Here is a 22,517-nt window from a genome sequence, read left to right as displayed (position 1 = left end):
GACCCAGGGCCAATGAGGAGTATATAGGCGGTGACAAGGGTCGCATCGAATCTAAGGGACACATTTACTGCTGGCTGCAAAGTGAGGAACATCTCAATTTCCAGCTGCTGCAAAGAGTATACAGTATTATCAGTATAGTGCGCACAGCCGGGTGTATGGTTATACAGTATTATCAGTATAGTGCGGCACAGCAAGGTGTACGGTTATACAGTATTATCAGTATAGGGTGGCACAGCCGGGTGTACGGTTATACAGTATTATCAGTATAGTGCGGCACAGCAGGGTCTACGGTTATACAGTATTATCAGTATAGTGTGGCACAGCAAGGTGTACGGTTATACAGTATTATCAGTATAGTGTGGCACAGCAGGGTCTACGGTTATACAGTATTATCAGTATAGTGTGGCACAGCAAGGTGTACGGTTATACAGTATTATCAGTATAGTGCGGCACAGCAAGGTGTACGGTTATACAGTATTATCAGTATAGTGTGGCACAGCAAGGTGTACGGTTATACAGTATTATCAGTATAGTGCGGCACAGCAAGGTGTACGGTTATACAGTATTATCAGTATAGTGTGGCACAGCAAGGTGTACGGTTATACAGTATTATCAGTATAGTGCGGCACAGCAAGGTGTACGGTTATACAGTATTATCAGTATAGTGTGGCACAGCCGGGTGTACGGTTATACAGTATTATCAGTATAGTGCGGCACAGCCGGGGGTACGGTTATACAGTATTATCAGTATAGTGCAGCACAGCCGGGTGTACGGTTATACAGTATTATCAGTATAGTGCAGCACAGCCGGGTGTACGGTTATACAGTATTATCAGTATAGTGCGGCACAGCCGGGTGTACGGTTATACAGTATTATCAGTATAGTGCGGCACAGCAGGGTGTACGGTTATACAGTATTATCAGTATAGTGCGGTACAGCCGGGTGTACGGTTATACAGTATTATCAGTATAGGGCGGCACAGCCGGGTGTACGGTTATACAGTATTATCAGTATAGTGCGGCACAGCCGGGGGTACGGTTATACAGTATTATCAGTATAGTGCGGCACAGCAGGGTGTACGGTTATACAGTATTATCAGTATAGTGCGGCACAGCAGGGTGTACGGTTATACAGTATTATCAGTATAGTGCGGCACAGCAGGGTGTACGGTTATACAGTATTATCAGTATAGTGCGGCACAGCAGGGTGTACGGTTATACAGTATTATCAGTATAGTGCGGCACAGCAGGGTGTACGGTTATACAGTATTATCAGTATAGTGCGGCACAGCAGGGTGTACGGTTATACAGTATTATCAGTATAGTGCGGCACAGCCGGGGGTACGGTTATACAGTATTATCAGTATAGTGCGGCACAGCCGGGGGTACGGTTATACAGTATTATCAGTATAGTGCGGCACAGCAGGGTGTACGGTTATACAGTATTATCAGTATAGGGTGGCACAGCAGGGTGTATGGTTATACAGTATTATCAGTATAGTGCGGCACAGCCGGGTGTACGGTTATACAGTATTATCAGTATAGGGCAGCACAGCCGGGTGTACGGTTATACAGTATTATCAGTATAGGGCAGCACAGCCGGGTGTACGGTTATACAGTATTATCAGTATAGTGCGGCACAGCCGGGTGTACGGTTATACAGTATTATCAGTATAGTGCGGCACAGCAGGGTGTACGGTTATACAGTATTATCAGTATAGTGCGGTACAGCCGGGTGTACGGTTATACAGTATTATCAGTATAGGGCGGCACAGCCGGGTGTACGGTTATACAGTATTATCAGTATAGTGCGGCACAGCCGGGTGTACGGTTATACAGTATTATCAGTATAGTGCGGCACAGCCGGGGGTACGGTTATACAGTATTATCAGTATAGTGCGGCACAGCAGGGTGTACGGTTATACAGTATTATCAGTATAGTGCGGCACAGCAGGGTGTACGGTTATACAGTATTATCAGTATAGTGCGGCACAGCAGGGTGTACGGTTATACAGTATTATCAGTATAGTGCGGCACAGCCGGGTGTACGGTTATACAGTATTATCAGTATAGTGCGGCACAGCCGGGGGTACGGTTATACAGTATTATCAGTATAGTGCGGCACAGCAGGGTGTACGGTTATACAGTATTATCAGTATAGTGCGGCACAGCAGGGTGTACGGTTATACAGTATTATCAGTATAGTGCGGCACAGCCGGGGGTACGGTTATACAGTATTATCAGTATAGTGCGGCACAGCAGGGTGTACGGTTATACAGTATTATCAGTATAGTGCGGCACAGCAGGGTGTACGGTTATACAGTATTATCAGTATAGTGCGGCACAGCCGGGGGTACGGTTATACAGTATTATCAGTATAGTGCGGCACAGCCGGGGGTACGGTTATACAGTATTATCAGTATAGTGCGGCACAGCAGGGTGTACGGTTATACAGTATTATCAGTATAGTGCGGCACAGCAGGGTGTACGGTTATACAGTATTATCAGTATAGTGCGGCACAGCAAGGTGTACGGTTATACAGTATTATCAGTATAGGGTGGCACAGCCGGGTGTACGGTTATACAGTATTATCAGTATAGTGCGGCACAGCAGGGTGTACGGTTATACAGTATTATCAGTATAGTGAGGCATAGCAGGGTGTACGGTTATACAGTATTATCAGTATAGTGCGGCACAGCAGGGTGTACGGTTATACAGTATTATCAGTATAGTGCGCACAGCCGGGTGTATGGTTATACAGTATTATCAGTATAGTGCGGCACAGCAAGGTGTACGGTTATACAGTATTATCAGTATAGGGTGGCACAGCCGGGTGTATGGTTATACAGTATTATCAGTATAGTGCGCACAGCCGGGTGTATGGTTATACAGTATTATCAGTATAGTGCGGCACAGCAAGGTGTACGGTTATACAGTATTATCAGTATAGGGTGGCACAGCCGGGTGTATGGTTATACAGTATTATCAGTATAGTGCGGCACAGCAGGGTCTACGGTTATACAGTATTATCAGTATAGTGCGGCACAGCCGGGTGTACGGTTATACAGTATTATCAGTATAGTGCGGCACAGCAAGGTGTACGGTTATACAGTATTATCAGTATAGGGTGGCACAGCCGGGTGTATGGTTATACAGTATTATCAGTATAGTGCGCACAGCCGGGTGTATGGTTATACAGTATTATCAGTATAGTGCGGCACAGCAAGGTGTACGGTTATACAGTATTATCAGTATAGGGTGGCACAGCCGGGTGTATGGTTATACAGTATTATCAGTATAGTGCGCACAGCCGGGTGTATGGTTATACAGTATTATCAGTATAGTGCGGCACAGCAAGGTGTACGGTTATACAGTATTATCAGTATAGGGTGGCACAGCCGGGTGTATGGTTATACAGTATTATCAGTATAGTGCGGCACAGCAGGGTCTACGGTTATACAGTATTATCAGTATAGTGCGGCACAGCCGGGTGTACGGTTATACAGTATTATCAGTATAGTGCGGCACAGCCGGGGGTACGGTTATACAGTATTATCAGTATAGTGCGGCACAGCCGGGGGTACGGTTATACAGTATTATCAGTATAGTGCGGCACAGCAGGGTGTACGGTTATACAGTATTATCAGTATAGTGCGGCACAGCAGGGTGTACGGTTATACAGTATTATCAGTATAGTGCGGCACAGCAGGGTGTACGGTTATACAGTATTATCAGTATAGTGCAGCACAGCAGGGTGTACGGTTATACAGTATTATCAGTATAGTGCGGCACAGCAGGGTGTACGGTTATACAGTATTATCAGTATAGTGCGGCACAGCAGGGTGTACGGTTATACAGTATTATCAGTATAGTGCAGCACAGCAGGGTGTACGGTTATACAGTATTATCAGTATAGTGCAGCACAGCAGGGTGTACGGTTATACAGTCACATCTATAAGTAGTGACAAGGCTGTGCCTAAGTCCAGGCAGAAACCGTATCAGCAACCAAGGTCTCTATAGCCTTTATATAAAGTGATAAAACTTTCTAACTTTTCGATATCCTGCTGCGATTTTAACCAGGAACATAAAAAAGGCAATTACAATGTTTGAGTTAAGGGCTCGGAACATAAACTGGGACCAGAATCATCTGCTGGTGCTGCGATGGTTTCCTCTGCTGCAGGTGATTTAATACTTAGAAGCAGCAGCAATTCCTACAGGACTCCGAGAATGAAGAGGCTTCTACGTAACCGGGATCTGGAGACTGAATCAGAGCGAAGCCTTGGTGCACATCAGAGAGATCACACTATGCATAACGTATAGGAAAGACTGGAAAAGTCATAAATATTACACAATGTAAACACAAGCTGCGACTAACCACCGCGACTAACCTCCTGCAGCTCAGATACCAAGAGGGAGAACAGTGCACTGAAGAGGCAGAGGAGAAATCCATCAAATGTCCCTGAGACTCACATTATAATAAAGCGCTGACTGACCCATCACTCAAAGCAGACTCCAGGATAAAGCAACGAATACGATATCCATCAAGGAGCTTTACTGTACTAATCGTCACCCCCTGCTGAGAAACGTATTCTGTGTAAGGAGGAGGGGAGCAGTATTATATCACATCTAAGATACTAAACCGTATATGCAGAAATATAACTACTATAATACTGCTCCTATGTACAAGAATATAACTACTATAATACTACTCCTATGTACAAGAATATAACTACTATAATACTGCTCCTATGTACAAGAATATAACTACTATAATACTGCTCCTATGTACAAGAATATAACTACTATAATACTACTCCTATGTACAAGAATATAACTACTATAATACTACTCCTATGTACAAGAATATAACTACTATAATACTACCTCCTATGTACAAGAATATAACTACTATAATACTGCTCCTATGTACAAGAATATAACTACTATAATACTACCTCCTATGTACAAGAATATAACTACTATAATACTACTCCTATGTACAAGAATATAACTACTATAATACTGCTCCTATGTACAAGAATATAACTACTATAATACTACTCCTATGTACAAGAATATAACTACTATAATACTACCTCCTATATACAAGAATATAACTACTATAATACTGCTCCTATGTACAAGAATATAACTACTATAATACTACTCCTATGTACAAGAATATAACTACTATAATGCTACCTCCTATGTACAAGAATATAACTACTATAATACTGCCTCCTATATACAAGAATATAACTACTATAATACTACCTCCTATGTACAAGAATATAACTACTATAATACTGCTCCTATGTACAAGAATATAACTACTATAATACTGCTCCTATGTACAAGAATATAACTACTATAATACTACTCCTATGTACAAGAATATAACTACTATAATACTACCTCCTATATACAAGAATATAACTACTATAATACTGCTCCTATGTACAAGAATATAACTACTATAATACTACTCCTATGTACAAGAATATAACTACTATAATGCTACCTCCTATGTACAAGAATATAACTACTATAATACTGCCTCCTATATACAAGAATATAACTACTATAATACTACCTCCTATGTACAAGAATATAACTACTATAATACTGCTCCTATGTACAAGAATATAACTACTATAATGCTACCTCCTATGTACAAGAATATAACTACTATAATACTACTCCTATGTACAAGAATATAACTACTATAATACTACTCCTATGTACAAGAATATAACTACTATAATACTACTCCTATATACAAGAATATAACTACTATAATACTACTCCTATATACAAGAATATAACTACTATAATACTACTCCTATATACAAGAATATAACTACTATAATACTACTCCTATATACAAGAATATAACTACTATAATACTGCTCCTATGTACAAGAATATAACTACTATAATACTGCTCCTATGTACAAGAATATAGTCATTAGTGATCAATACTTCCGGTGCGGTCACTGATGTCTGAGTGTTGACAGAACTGTGCAGGGTCTGAGCTACTGACAGACAAATACAAGGTGAATCCAACATTGCGCTGTGACTACAACTCCAAGCATACCCTGGCAGCTGTAACAGGATGATGGGAGTTCAGTTCCCCATAACTGGAGTGACCTAGGTTGGATCTTGCAGCTTTAGGCTCTTTATATGATGGTAGGGGGCTGTGAACAAAGTGCCCAGGACATAGGGCAGAGACGATGATGCCAGTCTCTACCGCCTGGTGTGTGTGGAGGGCTGATGCCATAAGCTAGACATCTGTTATCCTTGGCACCCTTGGAGCGTCACAGACACATGTGAGGAGTCGTCACCCCCTTCCTGGCTAAGTCGTCCACCTTACGGCATCTTGTGTGCGTCATGGAAGGAGCCGGGAGGAATAACCTGTGCCCGGCTCTAGGGCAGCTCATGAAATGTCCTGGCAGTGTCTGTGGCAGCGGGGGCCGCACATACTCGCTGCACCTCAAGGAGATAACTGTTCTCTCCTTCTATTGATTTGTGTGCTTGCAGCGTTCAGGTGTCTTTATATTTATTGGTCGTCAGACTTGTGCTCTCTGTTATCACTGGATAAAGTTATTGATAGCGATGATCGCACCGCCGCTGCGTCTTATACAAACCCAGGAATGAAGTAAAGCTTATTGATCTGAGATTTCATGATCTATTCTTATTGTTATTATGTATAATTAGCTATTGTGATCTATTCTTATCGGATACATAATATCATTCAGGATACGATGGCTGCTCGCTATCAGTCAATGAAGGCCATCTCTGGCTCTCACAGCTGATAGCTTGTTACAATGTATCAGTGAACGGAGAGGAACAAGACGGAAGAGAATCTTTGCTCAGATGTAACAAACACTGATTCACCGACAGATACAAATGTTCGCGCCGGCGGTATATAGATCGAGCCGAGGTCTTATCTCCTGGAACATTCAATAATATCCTGGATTTCGGCTCTTACTCTTCTCGCGTTACATTCCCACAACACAACCGCAGGAGATTTATGTTATAAGTGAAAGCCAGACTTTACAGAGATATGGACACGGACGCCCTACACCGGGGAAATCTGTCTGCAAAGATGTACGGCAGCACAACGGCGTCTTAGAAGATCCCATAATCTTTATTTATTGCCCCAAATCTTATAAAAACAAGAAATAAGGAAACTCTGTAATAAGTCAGAATAAGATATATCTTAGCATGTTGTGTGTACAGCTCCTGTGCAGCTACATGAGTCTCCATGGTAACAGACTACACACGCATTCTACAGATGGAAATCAAAGTAACAGGATGAAACAACTCGGTGCTTGTTACCATGGAGATGCATAGGTCTGAACCGGAGCTGAGTACACAGGACGACCTGCAGCAAAGCAGCTTCGTTTATGATCAGAGAGGTGGTGGAATAATAAAACCGCAGCACTGCGCTTCTGTAAAGGAAGATCCACTGCCCTATGTCTGCTGAGACTTCTGTTTCTTAGTTTTATCTGTTTCTGGGAAAGTTGGGTGACAACCAGTCTGGTCACTTTACAGGGACTGTCACTTATATTGACCTGACTGGCCGTGTGAAGGATGGATGACAGTAATGTTTTATACGGCAGTGATGGCTGGGATCTGTAGTCCAACAGCGTCCGGGTCACATCACTCTACATCTTACTGCGGATTAGAAATCCTATTTGATCTGTGACAAATGAAGTGATGATGCCAAGTCCCAACGTCTCATGTGTCTATGGCAGAGGATGGCACGGAGCCCATCTGCAGAAACACTCACTATATATATATATATATATATCTGTGTATATAGCCGGGGATACACCATCAAAGGGCAAGACCTGCAGAGAGGAGGACACGTCTGCGGTCACTGATACACTTGTTTTCTGCTCTGTAGTAACTTCAGGCCATTATCTCTATGACATATATTAAAGGGATTTTCCAGGATTAGCAGATTGATGACCTGTCCTGAGAATCTGTCATCAATATTTTAGATGTGGAAGAAACCTATAAATAGAGGCTGCAGCTTTCAGATCTCTCCCCATACAGTGTGTAAGCATGAAATGGCATGTGCGTGTGTTATGTGAAAACTAAGCTCCCCTCAAAGTGAAAATTGGAAGTGTGGTGGGCTTAAAGGGGCGTTTCCTTCAGATGACCATATAGTCGAATGGTGCATCAGTGAGCTCTGCCGGTATACTGCTCTACCATCTTACTGCCGGTGTACTGCTCTACCATATTACTGCTGGTATACTGCTCTACCATCTTACTGCCGGTATACTGCTCTACCGTCTTACTGCCGGTGTACTGCTCTACCATATTACTGCTGTTATACTGCTCTACTGTCTTACTGCCGTTATACTGCTCTACCATATTACTGCCGGTATACTGCTCTACCATATTACTGCCGGTATACTGCTCTACCATATTACTGCCGGTATACTGCTCTACCATCTTACAGCCGGTATACTACTCTACCATATTACTGCCGGTATACTGCTCTACCGTCTTACTGCCGGTATACTGCTCTACCGTCTTACTGCCGGTGTACTGCTCTACCATATTACTGCTGTTATACTGCTCTACCGTCTTACTGCCGGTGTACTGCTCTACCATATTACTGCTGTTATACTGCTCTACCGTCTTACTGCCGGTGTACTGCTCTACCATATTACTGCTGTTATACCGCTCTACTGTCTTACTGCCGTTATACTGCTCTACCATATTACTGCCGGTATACTGCTCTACCATATTACTGCCGGTATACTGCTCTACCATATTACTGCCGGTATACTGCTCTACCATCTTACTGCCGGTATACTACTCTACCATATTACTGCCGGTGTACTGCTGTACCATATTACTGCCGGTATACTGCTCTACCGTCTTACTGCCGGTATACTGCTCTACCGTCTTACTGCCGGTATACTGCTCTACCGTCTTACTGCCGGTATACTGCCGGTATACTGCTCTACCATCTTACTGCTGGTACACTGCTCTACCATCTTACTGCTGGTATACTGCTCTACCTGCTTGAAAAAAATGCTGGAAATGGCAAGCCCATTCTGTCAACCACCAGTGCAGGTCGCAGTGGTTGAATCCGCACACATCTAGCAGATGTCAGGTGGCCTGTAGCTAGGTGATGACTTTCTATCACCAGAGCACCCCTTTAAGGTAGTTACACATTGAGGATTCTTCGTACAGCCTTGCACATAACCGGCATGTGATCTATTCCAGGGGATATTCTCCCACCTGTTGCAGATATTTTCAGGCTCTTTAATTTTCAATAGTGATAAAACGTTGGCACATTGGACAGACCCGAGCAGGATGCCCGCTACACGGCCGGCCTTATTGTGAGGACAAGAAGCTGAATATGATGTATTGTATATACGGGGCGATTATCTAAATCATCAGTCACTTAGCGGCAATTTCCCTGTGAATTAGTAACGTGACGTGACGTGGTCCTCATCCTACAAGTCTTCTGTCACCTATGGAGATCTGGGCCTGCTTCTGATATCTACATGAGGTTGTATAGCTGGGATAGATAATGGGGGTGGTGCAGGGGGCCGTAAGGGGGTAACAGAAGTGAAGCTCTAGTACATCTCACATGATATCGCATATAGGAATGACTGATAACAGAGACAAGTCGCTGCCCATCAATCACAATATATGGAAATACTTTGCAGTGCATTTCCCAGGTGCACAGTGTGAACAGTCTGGATTGTCAGGCTCGGCCCCCGCTCTGAGCAGACATGAACAGGTCCAGGGTCAGGTCAGCCATCGGTGACGGTTCACATGCCGGGCACAGGCGCTGGCACCACGAAGCCCTCTGCTTTGGGCAGCTCTGACATGCTGGCAGCAATTCCAGACACTGCAGGGAGGAGATTTGCAGTTTTCCTATAGAAATAGCTCTAAAAGATCTTCAAAATGTCCAGTGAGAGCAGCGAGTGAGCGAGGAGGCGCCGAGGAGGAGGACGAGCGCTCAATACCCATCTTATGTCTGAGGAGAAGAAGAGGAACAACTTACTGATACATATATCCTGATTCCCCAACTCTGTATTCAGTGCTGGGACCAGAGGCCGATTCATCCTGCACCCGCACAGCATGACTGACAGCAACTACGGGCGAGTGCAATGTGGTAGCTGTCACTGACTATGTGGGAGGGAAACCAGGAGCCAGGAAGTAAAGAGGGGCTGCAGCAGCAATGTCCATGGAGGATACAAGTGTCAGAATACCCATTGCTAACACCTTGTCATATGGGTTATTAACACCACCGCCACTACTAAGGGGAGCTCATTGTATCCAGATTATACAGTCACCACTAGGGGGAGCTCATTGTATACAGATTATACAGTCACCACTAGGGGGAGCTCACACACATACATATTATACAGTCACCACTAGGGGGAGCTCACACACATACATATTATACAGTCACCACTAGGAGGAGCTCACTACATACAGATTATGCAGTCACCACTAGGGGGAGCTCACTACATACAGATTGTACAGTCACCACTAGGAGGAGCTCACTACATACAGATTATACAGTCACCACTAGGGGGAGCTCCCTACATATAGATTATGCAGTCACCACTAGGGGGAGCTCACTACATACAGATTATGCAGTCACCACTAGGGGGAGCTCACTACATACAGATTGTACAGTCACCACTAGGGGGAGCTCACTACATACAGATTATACAGTCACCACTAGAGGGAGCTCACTACATACAGATTATACCGTCACCACTAGGGGGAGCTCACTACATACAGATTATGCAGTCACCACTAGGAGGAGCTCACTACATACAGATTGTACAGTCACCACTAGATGGAGCTCACTACATACAGATTATACAGTCACCACTAGAGGGAGCTCACTACATACAGATTATACAGTCAACACTAGAGGGAGCTCACTACATACAGATTATACAGTCACCACTAGAGGGAGCTCACTACATACAGATTGTACAGTCACCACTAGGAGGAGCTCACTACATACAGATTATACAGTCACCACTAGGGGGAGCTCACACACATACATATTATACAGTCACCACTAGGGGGAGCTCACACACATACATATTATACAGTCACCACTAGGAGGAGCTCACTACATACAGATTATGCAGTCACCACTAGGGGGAGCTCACTACATACAGATTATACAGTCACCACTAGAGGAAGCTCACTACATACAGATTATACAGTCACCACTAGGGGGAGCTCACTACATACAGATTATACAGTCACCACTAGGGGGAGCTCACTACATACAGATTATGCAGTCACCACTAGGGGGAGCTCACTACATACAGATTGTACAGTCACCACTAGGGGGAGCTCACTACATACAGATTATACAGTCACCACTAGAGGGAGCTCACTACATACAGATTATACCGTCACCACTAGGGGGAGCTCACTACATACAGATTATGCAGTCACCACTAGGGGGAGCTCACTACATACAGATTGTACAGTCACCACTAGGGGGAGCTCACTACATACAGATTATACAGTCACCACTAGAGGGAGCTCACTACATACAGATTATACAGTCACCACTAGGGGGAGCTCACTACATACAGATTATGCAGTCACCACTAGGAGGAGCTCACTACATACAGATTGTACAGTCACCACTAGATGGAGCTCACTACATACAGATTATACAGTCACCACTAGAGGGAGCTCACTACATACAGATTATACAGTCAACACTAGAGGGAGCTCACTACATACAGATTATACAGTCACCACTAGAGGGAGCTCACTACATACAGATTATACAGTCAACACTAGGGGGAGCTCAATATATACAGATTATACAGTCACCACTAGGGGGAGCTCAATATATACAGATTATACAGTCACCACTAGAGGGAGCTCACTACATACAGATTATACAGTCACCACTAGAGGGAGCTCACTACATACAGATTATACAGTCAACACTAGGGGGAGCTCAATATATACAGATTATACAGTCACCACTAGGGGGAGCTCAATATATACAGATTATACAGTCACCACTAGAGGGAGCTCACTACATACAGATTATACAGTCACCACTAGAGGGAGCTCACTACATACAGATTATACAGTCACCACTAGGGGGACCTCACGTTATACAAATTTTAAACATAATTCAGTAATAAATTTATCTCATAGTCAGAGAGTAAGATGGCAGCACAGCCAGGTATGGGGCCACAGGGTCAGAACCATGAATAGAACAATAGGACTAGATGAGGAATCCCAAGGGTCAGGGCAGAGACAATATCTAGGAACAAGACCAAGACCGGGGTCGACATCTAACACAGGAGTCCAGAGTAACATATAGGAACAAAAGCAAAGTAAATTACTACTTCAACTGCACGGTAAAGCTTGCACAAGCGATGGCCCTCCGAGTACACCACAAGACGTCATTTTGGGTCGCTATGCATACAAGGCAGCGAAGTCACAGCCTGAACCGTCAGGGCCCTGATCAAAACAGGAACGCAAGCAGTTATGAATGCAGAGGCTGTGGTCACCTGTCAGTATATAGGCAAGTAACACATAGACATAGAAGTGCAGGTGGGATGTCTGATTAGTGGGACATGACAACTGAGACCCAAATTCTCCTGACAATCAAGGTGTTGGTTTCTCCACCATGATTCATACGCGTTCATCTCCCCTGTGTTCCCTGAACCAAGTGAAGCCATATATATTAATATCAGACACACGAGTACCAGAATGGCTGCAAGTCCAAGAATGACAGACAAGATCCGGTCACTGACTAACAAGGGACCGGCCTTACTGATCATCCTGCAGCGGCCGGCAGAGAGATGATGGGAATACATTACAAGGCGGACGGAGGTAACCTTTAATTAACGCTGGTTATAATGTCAAGAAAGTGCCCTCCACAAATCTATCGACCCCGGAGGCTGCGGAAGGGAGAGAAGAAGCGAGCGAGGACCCCGCGGCTAATGGAAGGAGAGGGAACTGCAGAGGACAGATAAGGCAAGTGCTGAAATATTCATGGAAAGGTCTCTGATATCTGCAGGGGGTTCAGGTGCATCCTATAACTTCTTTATCCAGATCTCCGCTGACTGTCAGCAAATGGGAACATCCTTATTAACATCAGTCCTAAGATTACTCACAGCTGAGGGTTTGCTACAATTGCATATAGTGGATGGCAGGCAATGGCAGGTTGGGAGGAAGGCCGCGTGCCTGGAACGTGAGGAGCGGGATTATTCCAGCACAGCTTCATGTTTATGGAGGATTGTAATAAGGGGGTAATCTTGTCACGCCGGATTCACAAGGTGGAAGGAACAGAAAAAAGCTGCAGAGTCCTCGGTAACTTACAGAATGGCCACATGTAGCAAAAAGAACATGTAACTAATGCGTCCATGTATACGAAGAAGAGGGGCGCCCAGGGGAGCCTGTACATGGGGCTGGTGTTATTTTAGACCCCTTAGTACCAATACCACGAGCTTGTACCTGCTGACATGCCAGCTTGGCCCAGTCTATAGCCATGTGAGGACAATCATTTATATTAAAGGGGTGTAAATTGATTTTCACAAGATAGGTATGCAATCTGTTGGGGTCCAACACCCAGAGCCCTCACCGATCAGTTGTGGAAGGTGCTAGAGCAGCGCTCCCAATTCATGTTGGAATTCTCCAGAACTTTCACTATTCAGGGGAGGGGGCTCCGGAAACACTCCTATTACTTGTATAGGCACAGCTGCTTGTGCTCCTCGTCCACTGGCACATTCTACAACAGCTGATCTGCGCAGGCCCTGGGTATCAAACCTTTACAGATCACAAACTGATGACCGATCCCGTGGTCCGACCAACAGAATGGGAAATTAATTTGGGGATATTAAATCCATCTATGAATCTGAAGATGAATTCCCAGTCCGTGCGGCGCAGACGTCCCCGGAGGACGGGCGTTATTTTAAGCTGCTGAATTCTCTTTCACTGTATTTCCCACTTCAAAGGGGAAAACTCATTACCAGGAAGGCGGCTTCATCTCCACCACCAAAATATTGTGATTACAGGAGGCGTCGGACTGCGGAGAGACCCCAGAGTCAGTCAGGTACTTACGGGGTGGAGGCTGTCACTTCTGGCATGGTGGCTTCTTCTATGTCCCACAGGATATCAGAACTGGAGCTGAAAGATTGAACAGAAGGAAAGGAAATGAACTAAGACGTCTTCATCTTCACATACACACCTTACAAGCATCAGAGGGCAGACTGTACTACATTACTATATAGGACGGAGCTACTGGATCCAGGCATAGAAGAGTTAATTTCCCTGCAGTTAATGCTGCTGCAGGTATCATGGTCAGACAATGTGATCAGAGGTTGCAGAGCCCACCCAAATGCTGCAGCCCCTTCATCCAGATGATCTGTGAGGGTCCCAGGCGTCAGACCCCATCTACGGTACATCACCAAAATTTCCCTTTCGTGGCTCCACCTTACAATAAAAACCGTCCTCACTAATTCTCTATGGGCCGTATTACTGAGCGCAAGGATTCTGGCCGCGGATGTTGTTCTAACCACATTGGATGTGTAATTGTGTAATAATATGACAAGAATGTGGACAATTTATGATACTAATCGAGATTCACGTAACCAGTGACTGCGCCAAGTCTGCACAGCGATGATAAATGCAGGCTCTCAGAATAAAATACGATGTTGGCGAGAATGTAAAGGCCGCCATGAAGGGAGACGAGGCCAATAGGAGGCGAGGAGGAGCAGCCTGAAGACCGGCCGACCTGCTACAATGTAAATGTCTGGTGGATACAAGGCGCAAGGAATTCTAGCAATGAAGATGTGCAGGATCCCGGCCCTGAGCTCCCCCTGCACCCTGCCAGCTCTGCACTGCACAGCCACATGGAAACTGTTTGCTCCTCCTGACAGGGCGATATTTCAGGGATTTCCAGCCCGGCATCTCACGCATCTCACTAATAGATTAAAAACTCAGACATGTAAAATATCTCATCTGGCAAGGGGAGAAGATACAAGAAGCAGCTGCCGGGAGGAGGAGCGGCCCCCGAGATCTGTAAGAGATACAAGATGCCGGGTCATCGTCTACATGTTATATCACATCAACTCCACAGATACTTGTCTGATACCTGCCTGCTGATAGAGAGAACCTTATACTCTAGTCACACATAAAGCTGCACAATGCACCGGACTCCACATAAAGTGACTTTCTTTTCTAGTATAATAAAGGATCAGTAATGTAATGTATATACACAGTGACTGCACCAGCAGAATAGTGAGCGCAGCTCTGGAGTATAATACAGGATAAGTAATGTAATGTATGTACACAGTGACTGCACCAGCAGAATAGTGAGCGCAGCTCTGGAGTATAATACAGGATAAGTAATGTAATGTATGTACACAGTGACTGCACCAGCAGAATAGTGAGCGCAGCTCTGGAGTATAATACAGGATAAGTAATGTAATGTATGTACACAGTGACTGCACCAGCAGAATAGTGAGCGCAGCTCTGGAGTATAATACAGGATAAGTAATGTAATGTATGTACACAGTGACTGCACCAGCAGAATAGTGAGCGCAGCTCTGGAGTATAATACAGGATCAGTAATGTAATGTATGTACAGTGTACCGGCAGAATAGTGAGCGCAGCTCTGGAGTATAATACAGGATAAGTAATGTAATGTATGTACACAGTGACTGCACCAGCAGAATAGTGAGCGCAGCTCTGGAGTATAATACAGGATAAGTAATGTAATGTATGTACACAGTGACTGCACCAGCAGAATAGTGAGCGCAGCTCTGGAGTATAATACAGGATAAGTAATGTAATGTATGTACACAGTGACTGCACCAGCAGAATAGTGAGCGCAGCTCTGCAGTATAATACAGGATAAGTAATGTAATGTATGTACACAGTGACTGCACCAGCAGAATAGTGAGCGCAGCTCTGGAGTATAATACAGGATAAGTAATGTAATGTATGTACACAGTGACTGCACCGGCAGAATAGTGAGCGCAGCTCTGGAGTATAATACAGGATAAGTAATGTAATGTATGTACACAGTGACTGCACCGGCAGAATAGTGAGCGCAGCTCTGGAGTATAATACAGGATAAGTAATGTAATGTATGTACACAGTGACTGTACCGGCAGAATAGTGAGCGCAGCTCTGGAGTATAATACAGGATAAGTAATGTAATGTATGTACACAGTGACTGCATCGGCAGAATAGTGAGTGCAGCTCTGGAGTATAATACAGGATAAGTAATGTAATGTATGTACACAGTGACTGCACCAGCAGCAAAGTGAGTGCAGCTCTGGAGTATAATACAGGATAAGTAATGTAATGTAATGTATGTACACAGTGACTGCACCAGCAGAATAGTGAGCGCAGCTCTGGAGTATAATACAGGATAAGTAATGTAATGTATGTACACAGTGACTGTACCAGCAGAATAGTGAGCGCAGCTCTGGAGTATAATACAGGATAAGTAATGTAATGTATGTACACAGTGACTGCACCAGCAGCATAGTGAGTGCAGCTCTGGAGTATAATACAGGATAAGTAATGTAATGTAATGTATGTACACAGTGACTGCACCAGCAGAATAGTGAGCGCAGCTCTGGAGTATAATACAGGATAAGTAATGTAATGTATGTACACAGTGACTGTACCAGCAGAATAGTGAGCGCAGCTCTGGAGTATAATACAGGATAAGTAATGTAATGTATGTACACAGTGACTGCACCAGCAGCATAGTGAGTGCAGCTCTGGAGTATAATACAGGATAAGTAATGTAATGTAATGTATGTACACAGTGACTGCACCAGCAGAATAGTGAGCGCAGCTCTGGGGTATAATACAGGATAGGTAATGTAATGTATGTACACAGTGACTGCACCAGCAGAATAGTGAGCGCAGCTCTGGAGTATAATACAGGATAAGTAATGTAATGTATGTACACAGTGACTGCACCAGCAGAATAGTGAGCGCAGCTCTGGAGTATAATACAGGATAAGTAATGTAATGTATGTACACGGTGACTGCACCAGCAGAATAGTGAGCGCAGCTCTGGAGTATAATACAGGATAAGTAATGTAATGTATGTGCACAGTGACTGTACCAGCAGAATAGTGAGCGCAGCTCTGGAGTATAATACAGGATAAGTAATGTAATGTATGTACACAGTGACTGTACCAGCAGAATAGTGAGCGCAGCTCTGGAGTATAATACAGGATAAGTAATGTAATGTATGTACACAGTGACTGTACCAGCAGAATAGTGAGCGCAGCTCTGGAGTATAATACAGGATAGGTAATGTAACTTGTGTAAAAAAATTATAACTTTCTGTATATTAATTCTATATATAAAATGTGATGCTTTGCTTGGAGTCCTTTCAGTAATAAGCCAGCACATATAATAAATATAGTATATGTGAACAGTCATAAAACAAGTTTAGAATCCATCAGAAAGAATTGCACATATAATCAGATAAACATCAGTCGGCTTTTAACATTCGGGGATCGCAGCATTGCCTGAGCCATCAATACAGAGGACATTAGGACAAGCAGTTTCCACAGATTTTCCAATTTGTGACAGCCGGGCCGGTGAGCTCCAGACACTTTATCTCAGAGATAGAAGGTGATACATTGGTGCACAAGGAGAGCGACACACACAGAACACGGGAGCAGGGGAAGAACAGGGTTATTGCAGTTATAGTGATGTGTGCGGGGATAAGCCGGGTATAGAGGGAGCGCCGAGGCCTGACTGGGGACTAGATCTTGTCTGCAAGCCCTGGAGACTCAGAGGAGGGGTCAGTCCATGGACATGTAGACAAAGCTACAGGGAAACTTATGTGAAGACGCCGGCTCCATCGCTGCTGTACTTACAGTATGTATGCAGTACACAAGCAAAGCTCGCACCATTATAACATCCCGAGTATCTGAAGGATCGCACTATTATAACATCCCGAGTATCTGAAGGATCGCACTATTATAACATCCCGAGTATCTGAAGTGATATAGAAACATTACACACAAAAACTCGAAGAGGCCACAAAGTGAGCGGGACTCTCCATTTAATGTGTTGCGTTGTTCCGATTACTTGTCATCTTGGCGGTGCTCGGGCCGCGGTGTCAGGGCGCGCGTGTTAACACCGTGATCTGTGCGAGGTCTGACAGCCAATTAGTATGTGTGGATACAAGTGACAGACAGGCGAGCAGCAACTCCGACTGCAACGAGGCAGACGGGTTATATAAGTCGGAGAACCTGAGACCCTGCAGAGTATACGGAGTAATAACCTCATACACATCCACCTGCTCCAGGCAGGGTATTTAGGACGCGTTCACATGAGGCAGATTCTGCTGTAAAAAATTCTGCAACTGGAATCTGTTCCATTCATCTGAGGTTTTGTTTGAAGATGAACTAGCGGGTCTGTGGGGGTTCTCGGGGTCGGACCTTCATCGATTAGGACAGGTCATCAATATAATGAGTCCTGATAAACCCTTTTATGTTGCATGTGTGTGCAGAGATTCAGGGCAGTTACCCCATCGCTGGACATGTATGGCGGAGGTCTGAGCACACTCCGTGGCGGCACAGACACTGACACTAATCCTCTCGCTTTAGCTGCAAAATAATGAATCCAGGAGATTTGTAATAATTCATCCGCTGAACAAGACCCTGGCCGTGGCGGCTTGTATTTCCGCTGCTTATTGCCCCCACGTGAGAATCCTGACCCCTTGCATTTCAAAGCGCTTTGTCCTTGTGCTGCCACATTAAACAAATCCGACCCGCGTTCTGTAAATCTTCTGGGTTACAATCGTTATTTCTCAGAAAACCAGCAATTTGTGTAACGAGAAATCATCCGAGCGGCGGCGGCGGCGGCGGCGGAATGGGAAATGTCACTTTTAAGTGTTGGCAATTTTTTTTGGTAATTTTGTATCCAGCGAATAAGAGGAGAAAACAATCCATCTTCCTAATTAGGTCTTAAAATGTAATTCCATGTAAAGAGTATTTACAGGGATATGAGCCGGAGACAACGGGGAAATGAGCAGGGAAAGATTCCGAGCGATCCTGAGCTGGGGCCGAGGCGTGAAGACGAGCAATGTCTGTGGGGTGCAGCACAGGACGACCCTACAGATGTAGCAGAGCTCACCTTGTCATAGGACATAGGATTGCCTGCAACATTTCAATATCAAATCTACATTGATCTAATAAAACCGTATGCAGGAGGCTCCCCCTAGTGGCGGCTACAAGAAGGAGAATTTTTGCCACTTAACTCTATGGCATTCCTGGTTCATCATGTCCAGGACTCCATAAAACCTCTGCAGGGGTCCTGGGGTATTTGTACCCAGACACTTTGGTAAGTACCAATCATTGCCTAATGAGAACACCCCACAAGTACGGCCATTCTGGCAATGCTCTGCCAAGTCTTAGACATCAGAAGTCAGTACACGGCCGTCAGAACTAGCTCATTACCAGGAATAGTAGTAGGAGTACCTGACAACTCTTACATCTGTACTTGGATCATGATATTTTATACATTTAGGAAACTGGGTCGCTATGTAGGCAGAGTAGCGCTCATCGCCTGCGCAGGATGCAGAGCCCAGTTTCTCATCCTCTCTGTAAGACACATGTGGTGCCCAACTGTTCTTTGATCGTTCCCCAATTCCTTGGTAGCCACGTGAATACTTCCTCACCAGGGTGCATCTCATCACCAGCCAGAAGGTCTGTGCTCCAGGCCTGATCTATAAATGAGGCCTCACCTTTAATCTTCACCAGTTACACAATGTCACGCTCTTCCCTCATTCTGGATCTTAGGCCTCCCCGTCCATCAAAGGGACCCAGACCTATTAATACTGACATTATCCCCCCCAAATCCCTAAATATAGTAACACAATCAACACTCCCCACAGGAGGCAATTAGGAAGGAATCACCGAAATGTAACAGTTGTTTCCTTTATATAGAATGATCCTTTGTGCTTTACATCAGAACATTCTAGAGCATCAGTGATGAAGACGGAATCTACCGCCCTCCTCCTCCTCTACATAACGCTCCTATAGACCTCAATGACTCGGCTCCAGGCAATTTCTGCCTATGGACATGACTATGCTGTAAAGCAGATCACTGAATGCTGTAACAGAGGAGAAGCTCAGACAAGATGGCCGCCCAAGGATTCTCAATGACCCCTCATGCATCGCCCTGGGCAGTCAGGTTACTGTGGTTCTTGCATGCTATGCTGTATTTGTTCCTCCTTCATTTCATTACAACCATGCTTGTGTTCCTGACCTCTCCCTTGCTTGGTGTTCCTGATCTCAGCCTCTTGTCTGCCCTGACCTCTCACTTGCTCGTGTTCCTGACCTCGTCCACTTGTCTGCCCTGACCTCTCCCTTGCTCGTGTTCCTGACCTCGTCCACTTGTCTGCCCTGACCTCTCCCTTGCTCGTGTTCCTGACCTCGTCCACTTGTCTGCCCTGACCTCTCCCTTGCTCGTGTTCCTGACCTCGTCCACTTGTCTGCCCTGACCTCTCCCTTGCTCGTGTTCCTGCCCTCATCCACTTGTCTGCCCTGACCTCTCCCTTGCTCGTGTTCCTGCCCTCGTCCACTTGTCTGCCCTGACCTCTCCCTTGCTCGTGTTCCTGACCTCGTCCACTTGTCTGCCCTGACCTCTCCCTTGCTCGTGTTCCTGACCTCGTCCACTTGTCTGCCCTGACCTCTCCCTTGCTCGTGTTCCTGACCTCGTCCACTTGTCTGCCCTGACCTCTCCCTTGCTCGTGTTCCTGACCTCGTCCACTTGTCTGCCCTGACCTCTCCCTTGCTCGTGTTCCTGACCTCGTCCACTTGTCTGCCCTGACCTCTCCCTTGCTCGTGTTCCTGACCTCGTCCACTTGTCTGCCCTGACCTCTCACTTGCTCGTGTTCCTGACCTCTTCCACTTGTCTGCCCTGACCTCTCCCTTGCTCGTGTTCCTGATCTCAGCCTCTTGTCTGGCCTGACCTCTCACTTGCTCGTGTTCCTGACCTCGTCCACTTGTCTGCCCTGACCTCTCCCTTGCTCGTGTTCCTGACCTCTTCCACTTGTCTGCCCTGACCTCTCCCTTGCTTGTGTTTCTGATCTCAGCCTCTTGTCTGCCCTGACCTCTCCCTTGCTTGTGTTCCTGACCTCGTCCTCTTGTCTGCCCAGACCTCTCCCTTTCCCTGCTATTAACTAAACTGTACCTGCACCAACTTATCTGCTCTGCCTTGTTACCACAATTTGGAAACCTCAGGTCTACCCAGTGCCAGCTAATGGAGACTACCCTCGTCCAGCCGACAGCTATTCCTCAAAAACCCTCATACACATGCACACTCAAGTTTTTTCAGCAGAGAGAAGGGAAGCAATCCTCTGCCAGGAACATCTGCTAGCAGCCCATGACAACAACCAAACAATCATGGTGAACGCTGACAAGCCTGATCCTTATCTGAAACCCCATACACATCAGATGTCTGTCCCCTTGAAATCGGCAAAGTAACACCAATTGCATGTGTGGGGCCCTCTAGCAGGTTACAAGGGTCAGGCGAGGCTGCAAATGACTCTCTAGGTGCAGCACAAGAGAAGACTCGAGACGAAAGCAAGACGGTGATGAGAACTCCAGGTCATTGAGCGGAGAGGGGAGGCAGGAATGAGAATTACCCTGCAGTGGATTTGTTTCTTTTAATATATTTCCCTATTATTTCTGCAGAAGTTGATAAAGCCGCCGTATCAGTCCTCCTCATTACTCCGATACCAGATGAAATATTCAGGGCAGAGCAGTTTGTGTCGTGTAGTGTTCCCTTCCACCTCGGCCTGGTTTCCCTGCACATTGCCAGCTCGATAATGAGATCTTTTTGCACTTAAAACAAATAAAATAAAATCAATTTGAAAGGAATCTCCCGGCATCTCGTCTCATCCCCGGCACAGATGGAGGGAAAGAGCAAACAAGATACAATAATACATGTTCCCATTGGTGGTGGCAGCCGCTCGGAGAAGCTTATGCCGTCCTCTGGCGGGGGTGAGACGGGCTCGGCTTGTAGATGTAACAGCTTGTACATAATAACGCGCCGAAGAAAAGTATCATAGGTTTTATTAGAAAGTTACATGACGTGGCGGCCGGAACTCAGCGCAATCCATACGTGGTAAGCACACCCGACTCTAGCAACACTTTGTTCACTTCTTAGTTATAACTTTTTCTCTACCCCAGTGTTCCTGAGCGATTGGTGCAGTTAATTTTGGTGTCTGATCTTCTAATTATCCCTATTGTCAGGTGGGCGGTGTCAGGCAGGAGCAGGCAAGGGGGTGTGATTTTCAGATCTGACTGGAGCGGAGTCAGAGTCAAATTCTGACTGTGCCGGAATCAGTGTAGGAGCGTCTATAAAAGGATGGAAGGAAGTGGATCGGGGTGACGAAAGGATCTCTTAAAAGAGTAACGTCACCTGGCAAAAAATCATACATGGGTGAAATAAGCCACCCGACAACATTCAAGGGCTTCGG

General features: G+C 45.3%; 1 protein-coding gene and 1 long non-coding RNA gene across 2 annotated transcripts in view; both read right to left on the bottom strand.

Moving 5' to 3' along the window:
- The window catches only part of RAD18 (RAD18 E3 ubiquitin protein ligase), a 153,813-nt gene that overhangs the window by 10,839 nt on the left and 120,457 nt on the right, over positions 1-22,517 (bottom strand). Inside the window, exon 12 of the mRNA XM_075286198.1 lies at positions 14,108-14,173. Coding sequence (XP_075142299.1) covers positions 14,108-14,173 — 66 coding nt within the window. The remainder of the gene's footprint in view (positions 1-14,107; positions 14,174-22,517) is intronic.
- Positions 20,210-21,266, bottom strand: LOC142218143 (uncharacterized). The gene is made up of 3 exons (XR_012717444.1): positions 21,194-21,266; positions 20,842-20,864; positions 20,210-20,299 (listed from the first exon to the last, which is right to left on the bottom strand). It is a non-coding gene; the product is annotated as an uncharacterized LOC142218143 (long non-coding RNA).

The sequence above is a fragment of the Leptodactylus fuscus genome, chromosome 9, assembly GCF_031893055.1.
Source record: "Leptodactylus fuscus isolate aLepFus1 chromosome 9, aLepFus1.hap2, whole genome shotgun sequence".
NCBI lineage: Eukaryota > Metazoa > Chordata > Amphibia > Anura > Leptodactylidae > Leptodactylus > Leptodactylus fuscus.
This window is presented reverse-complemented; position numbering and strand designations above follow the sequence as displayed.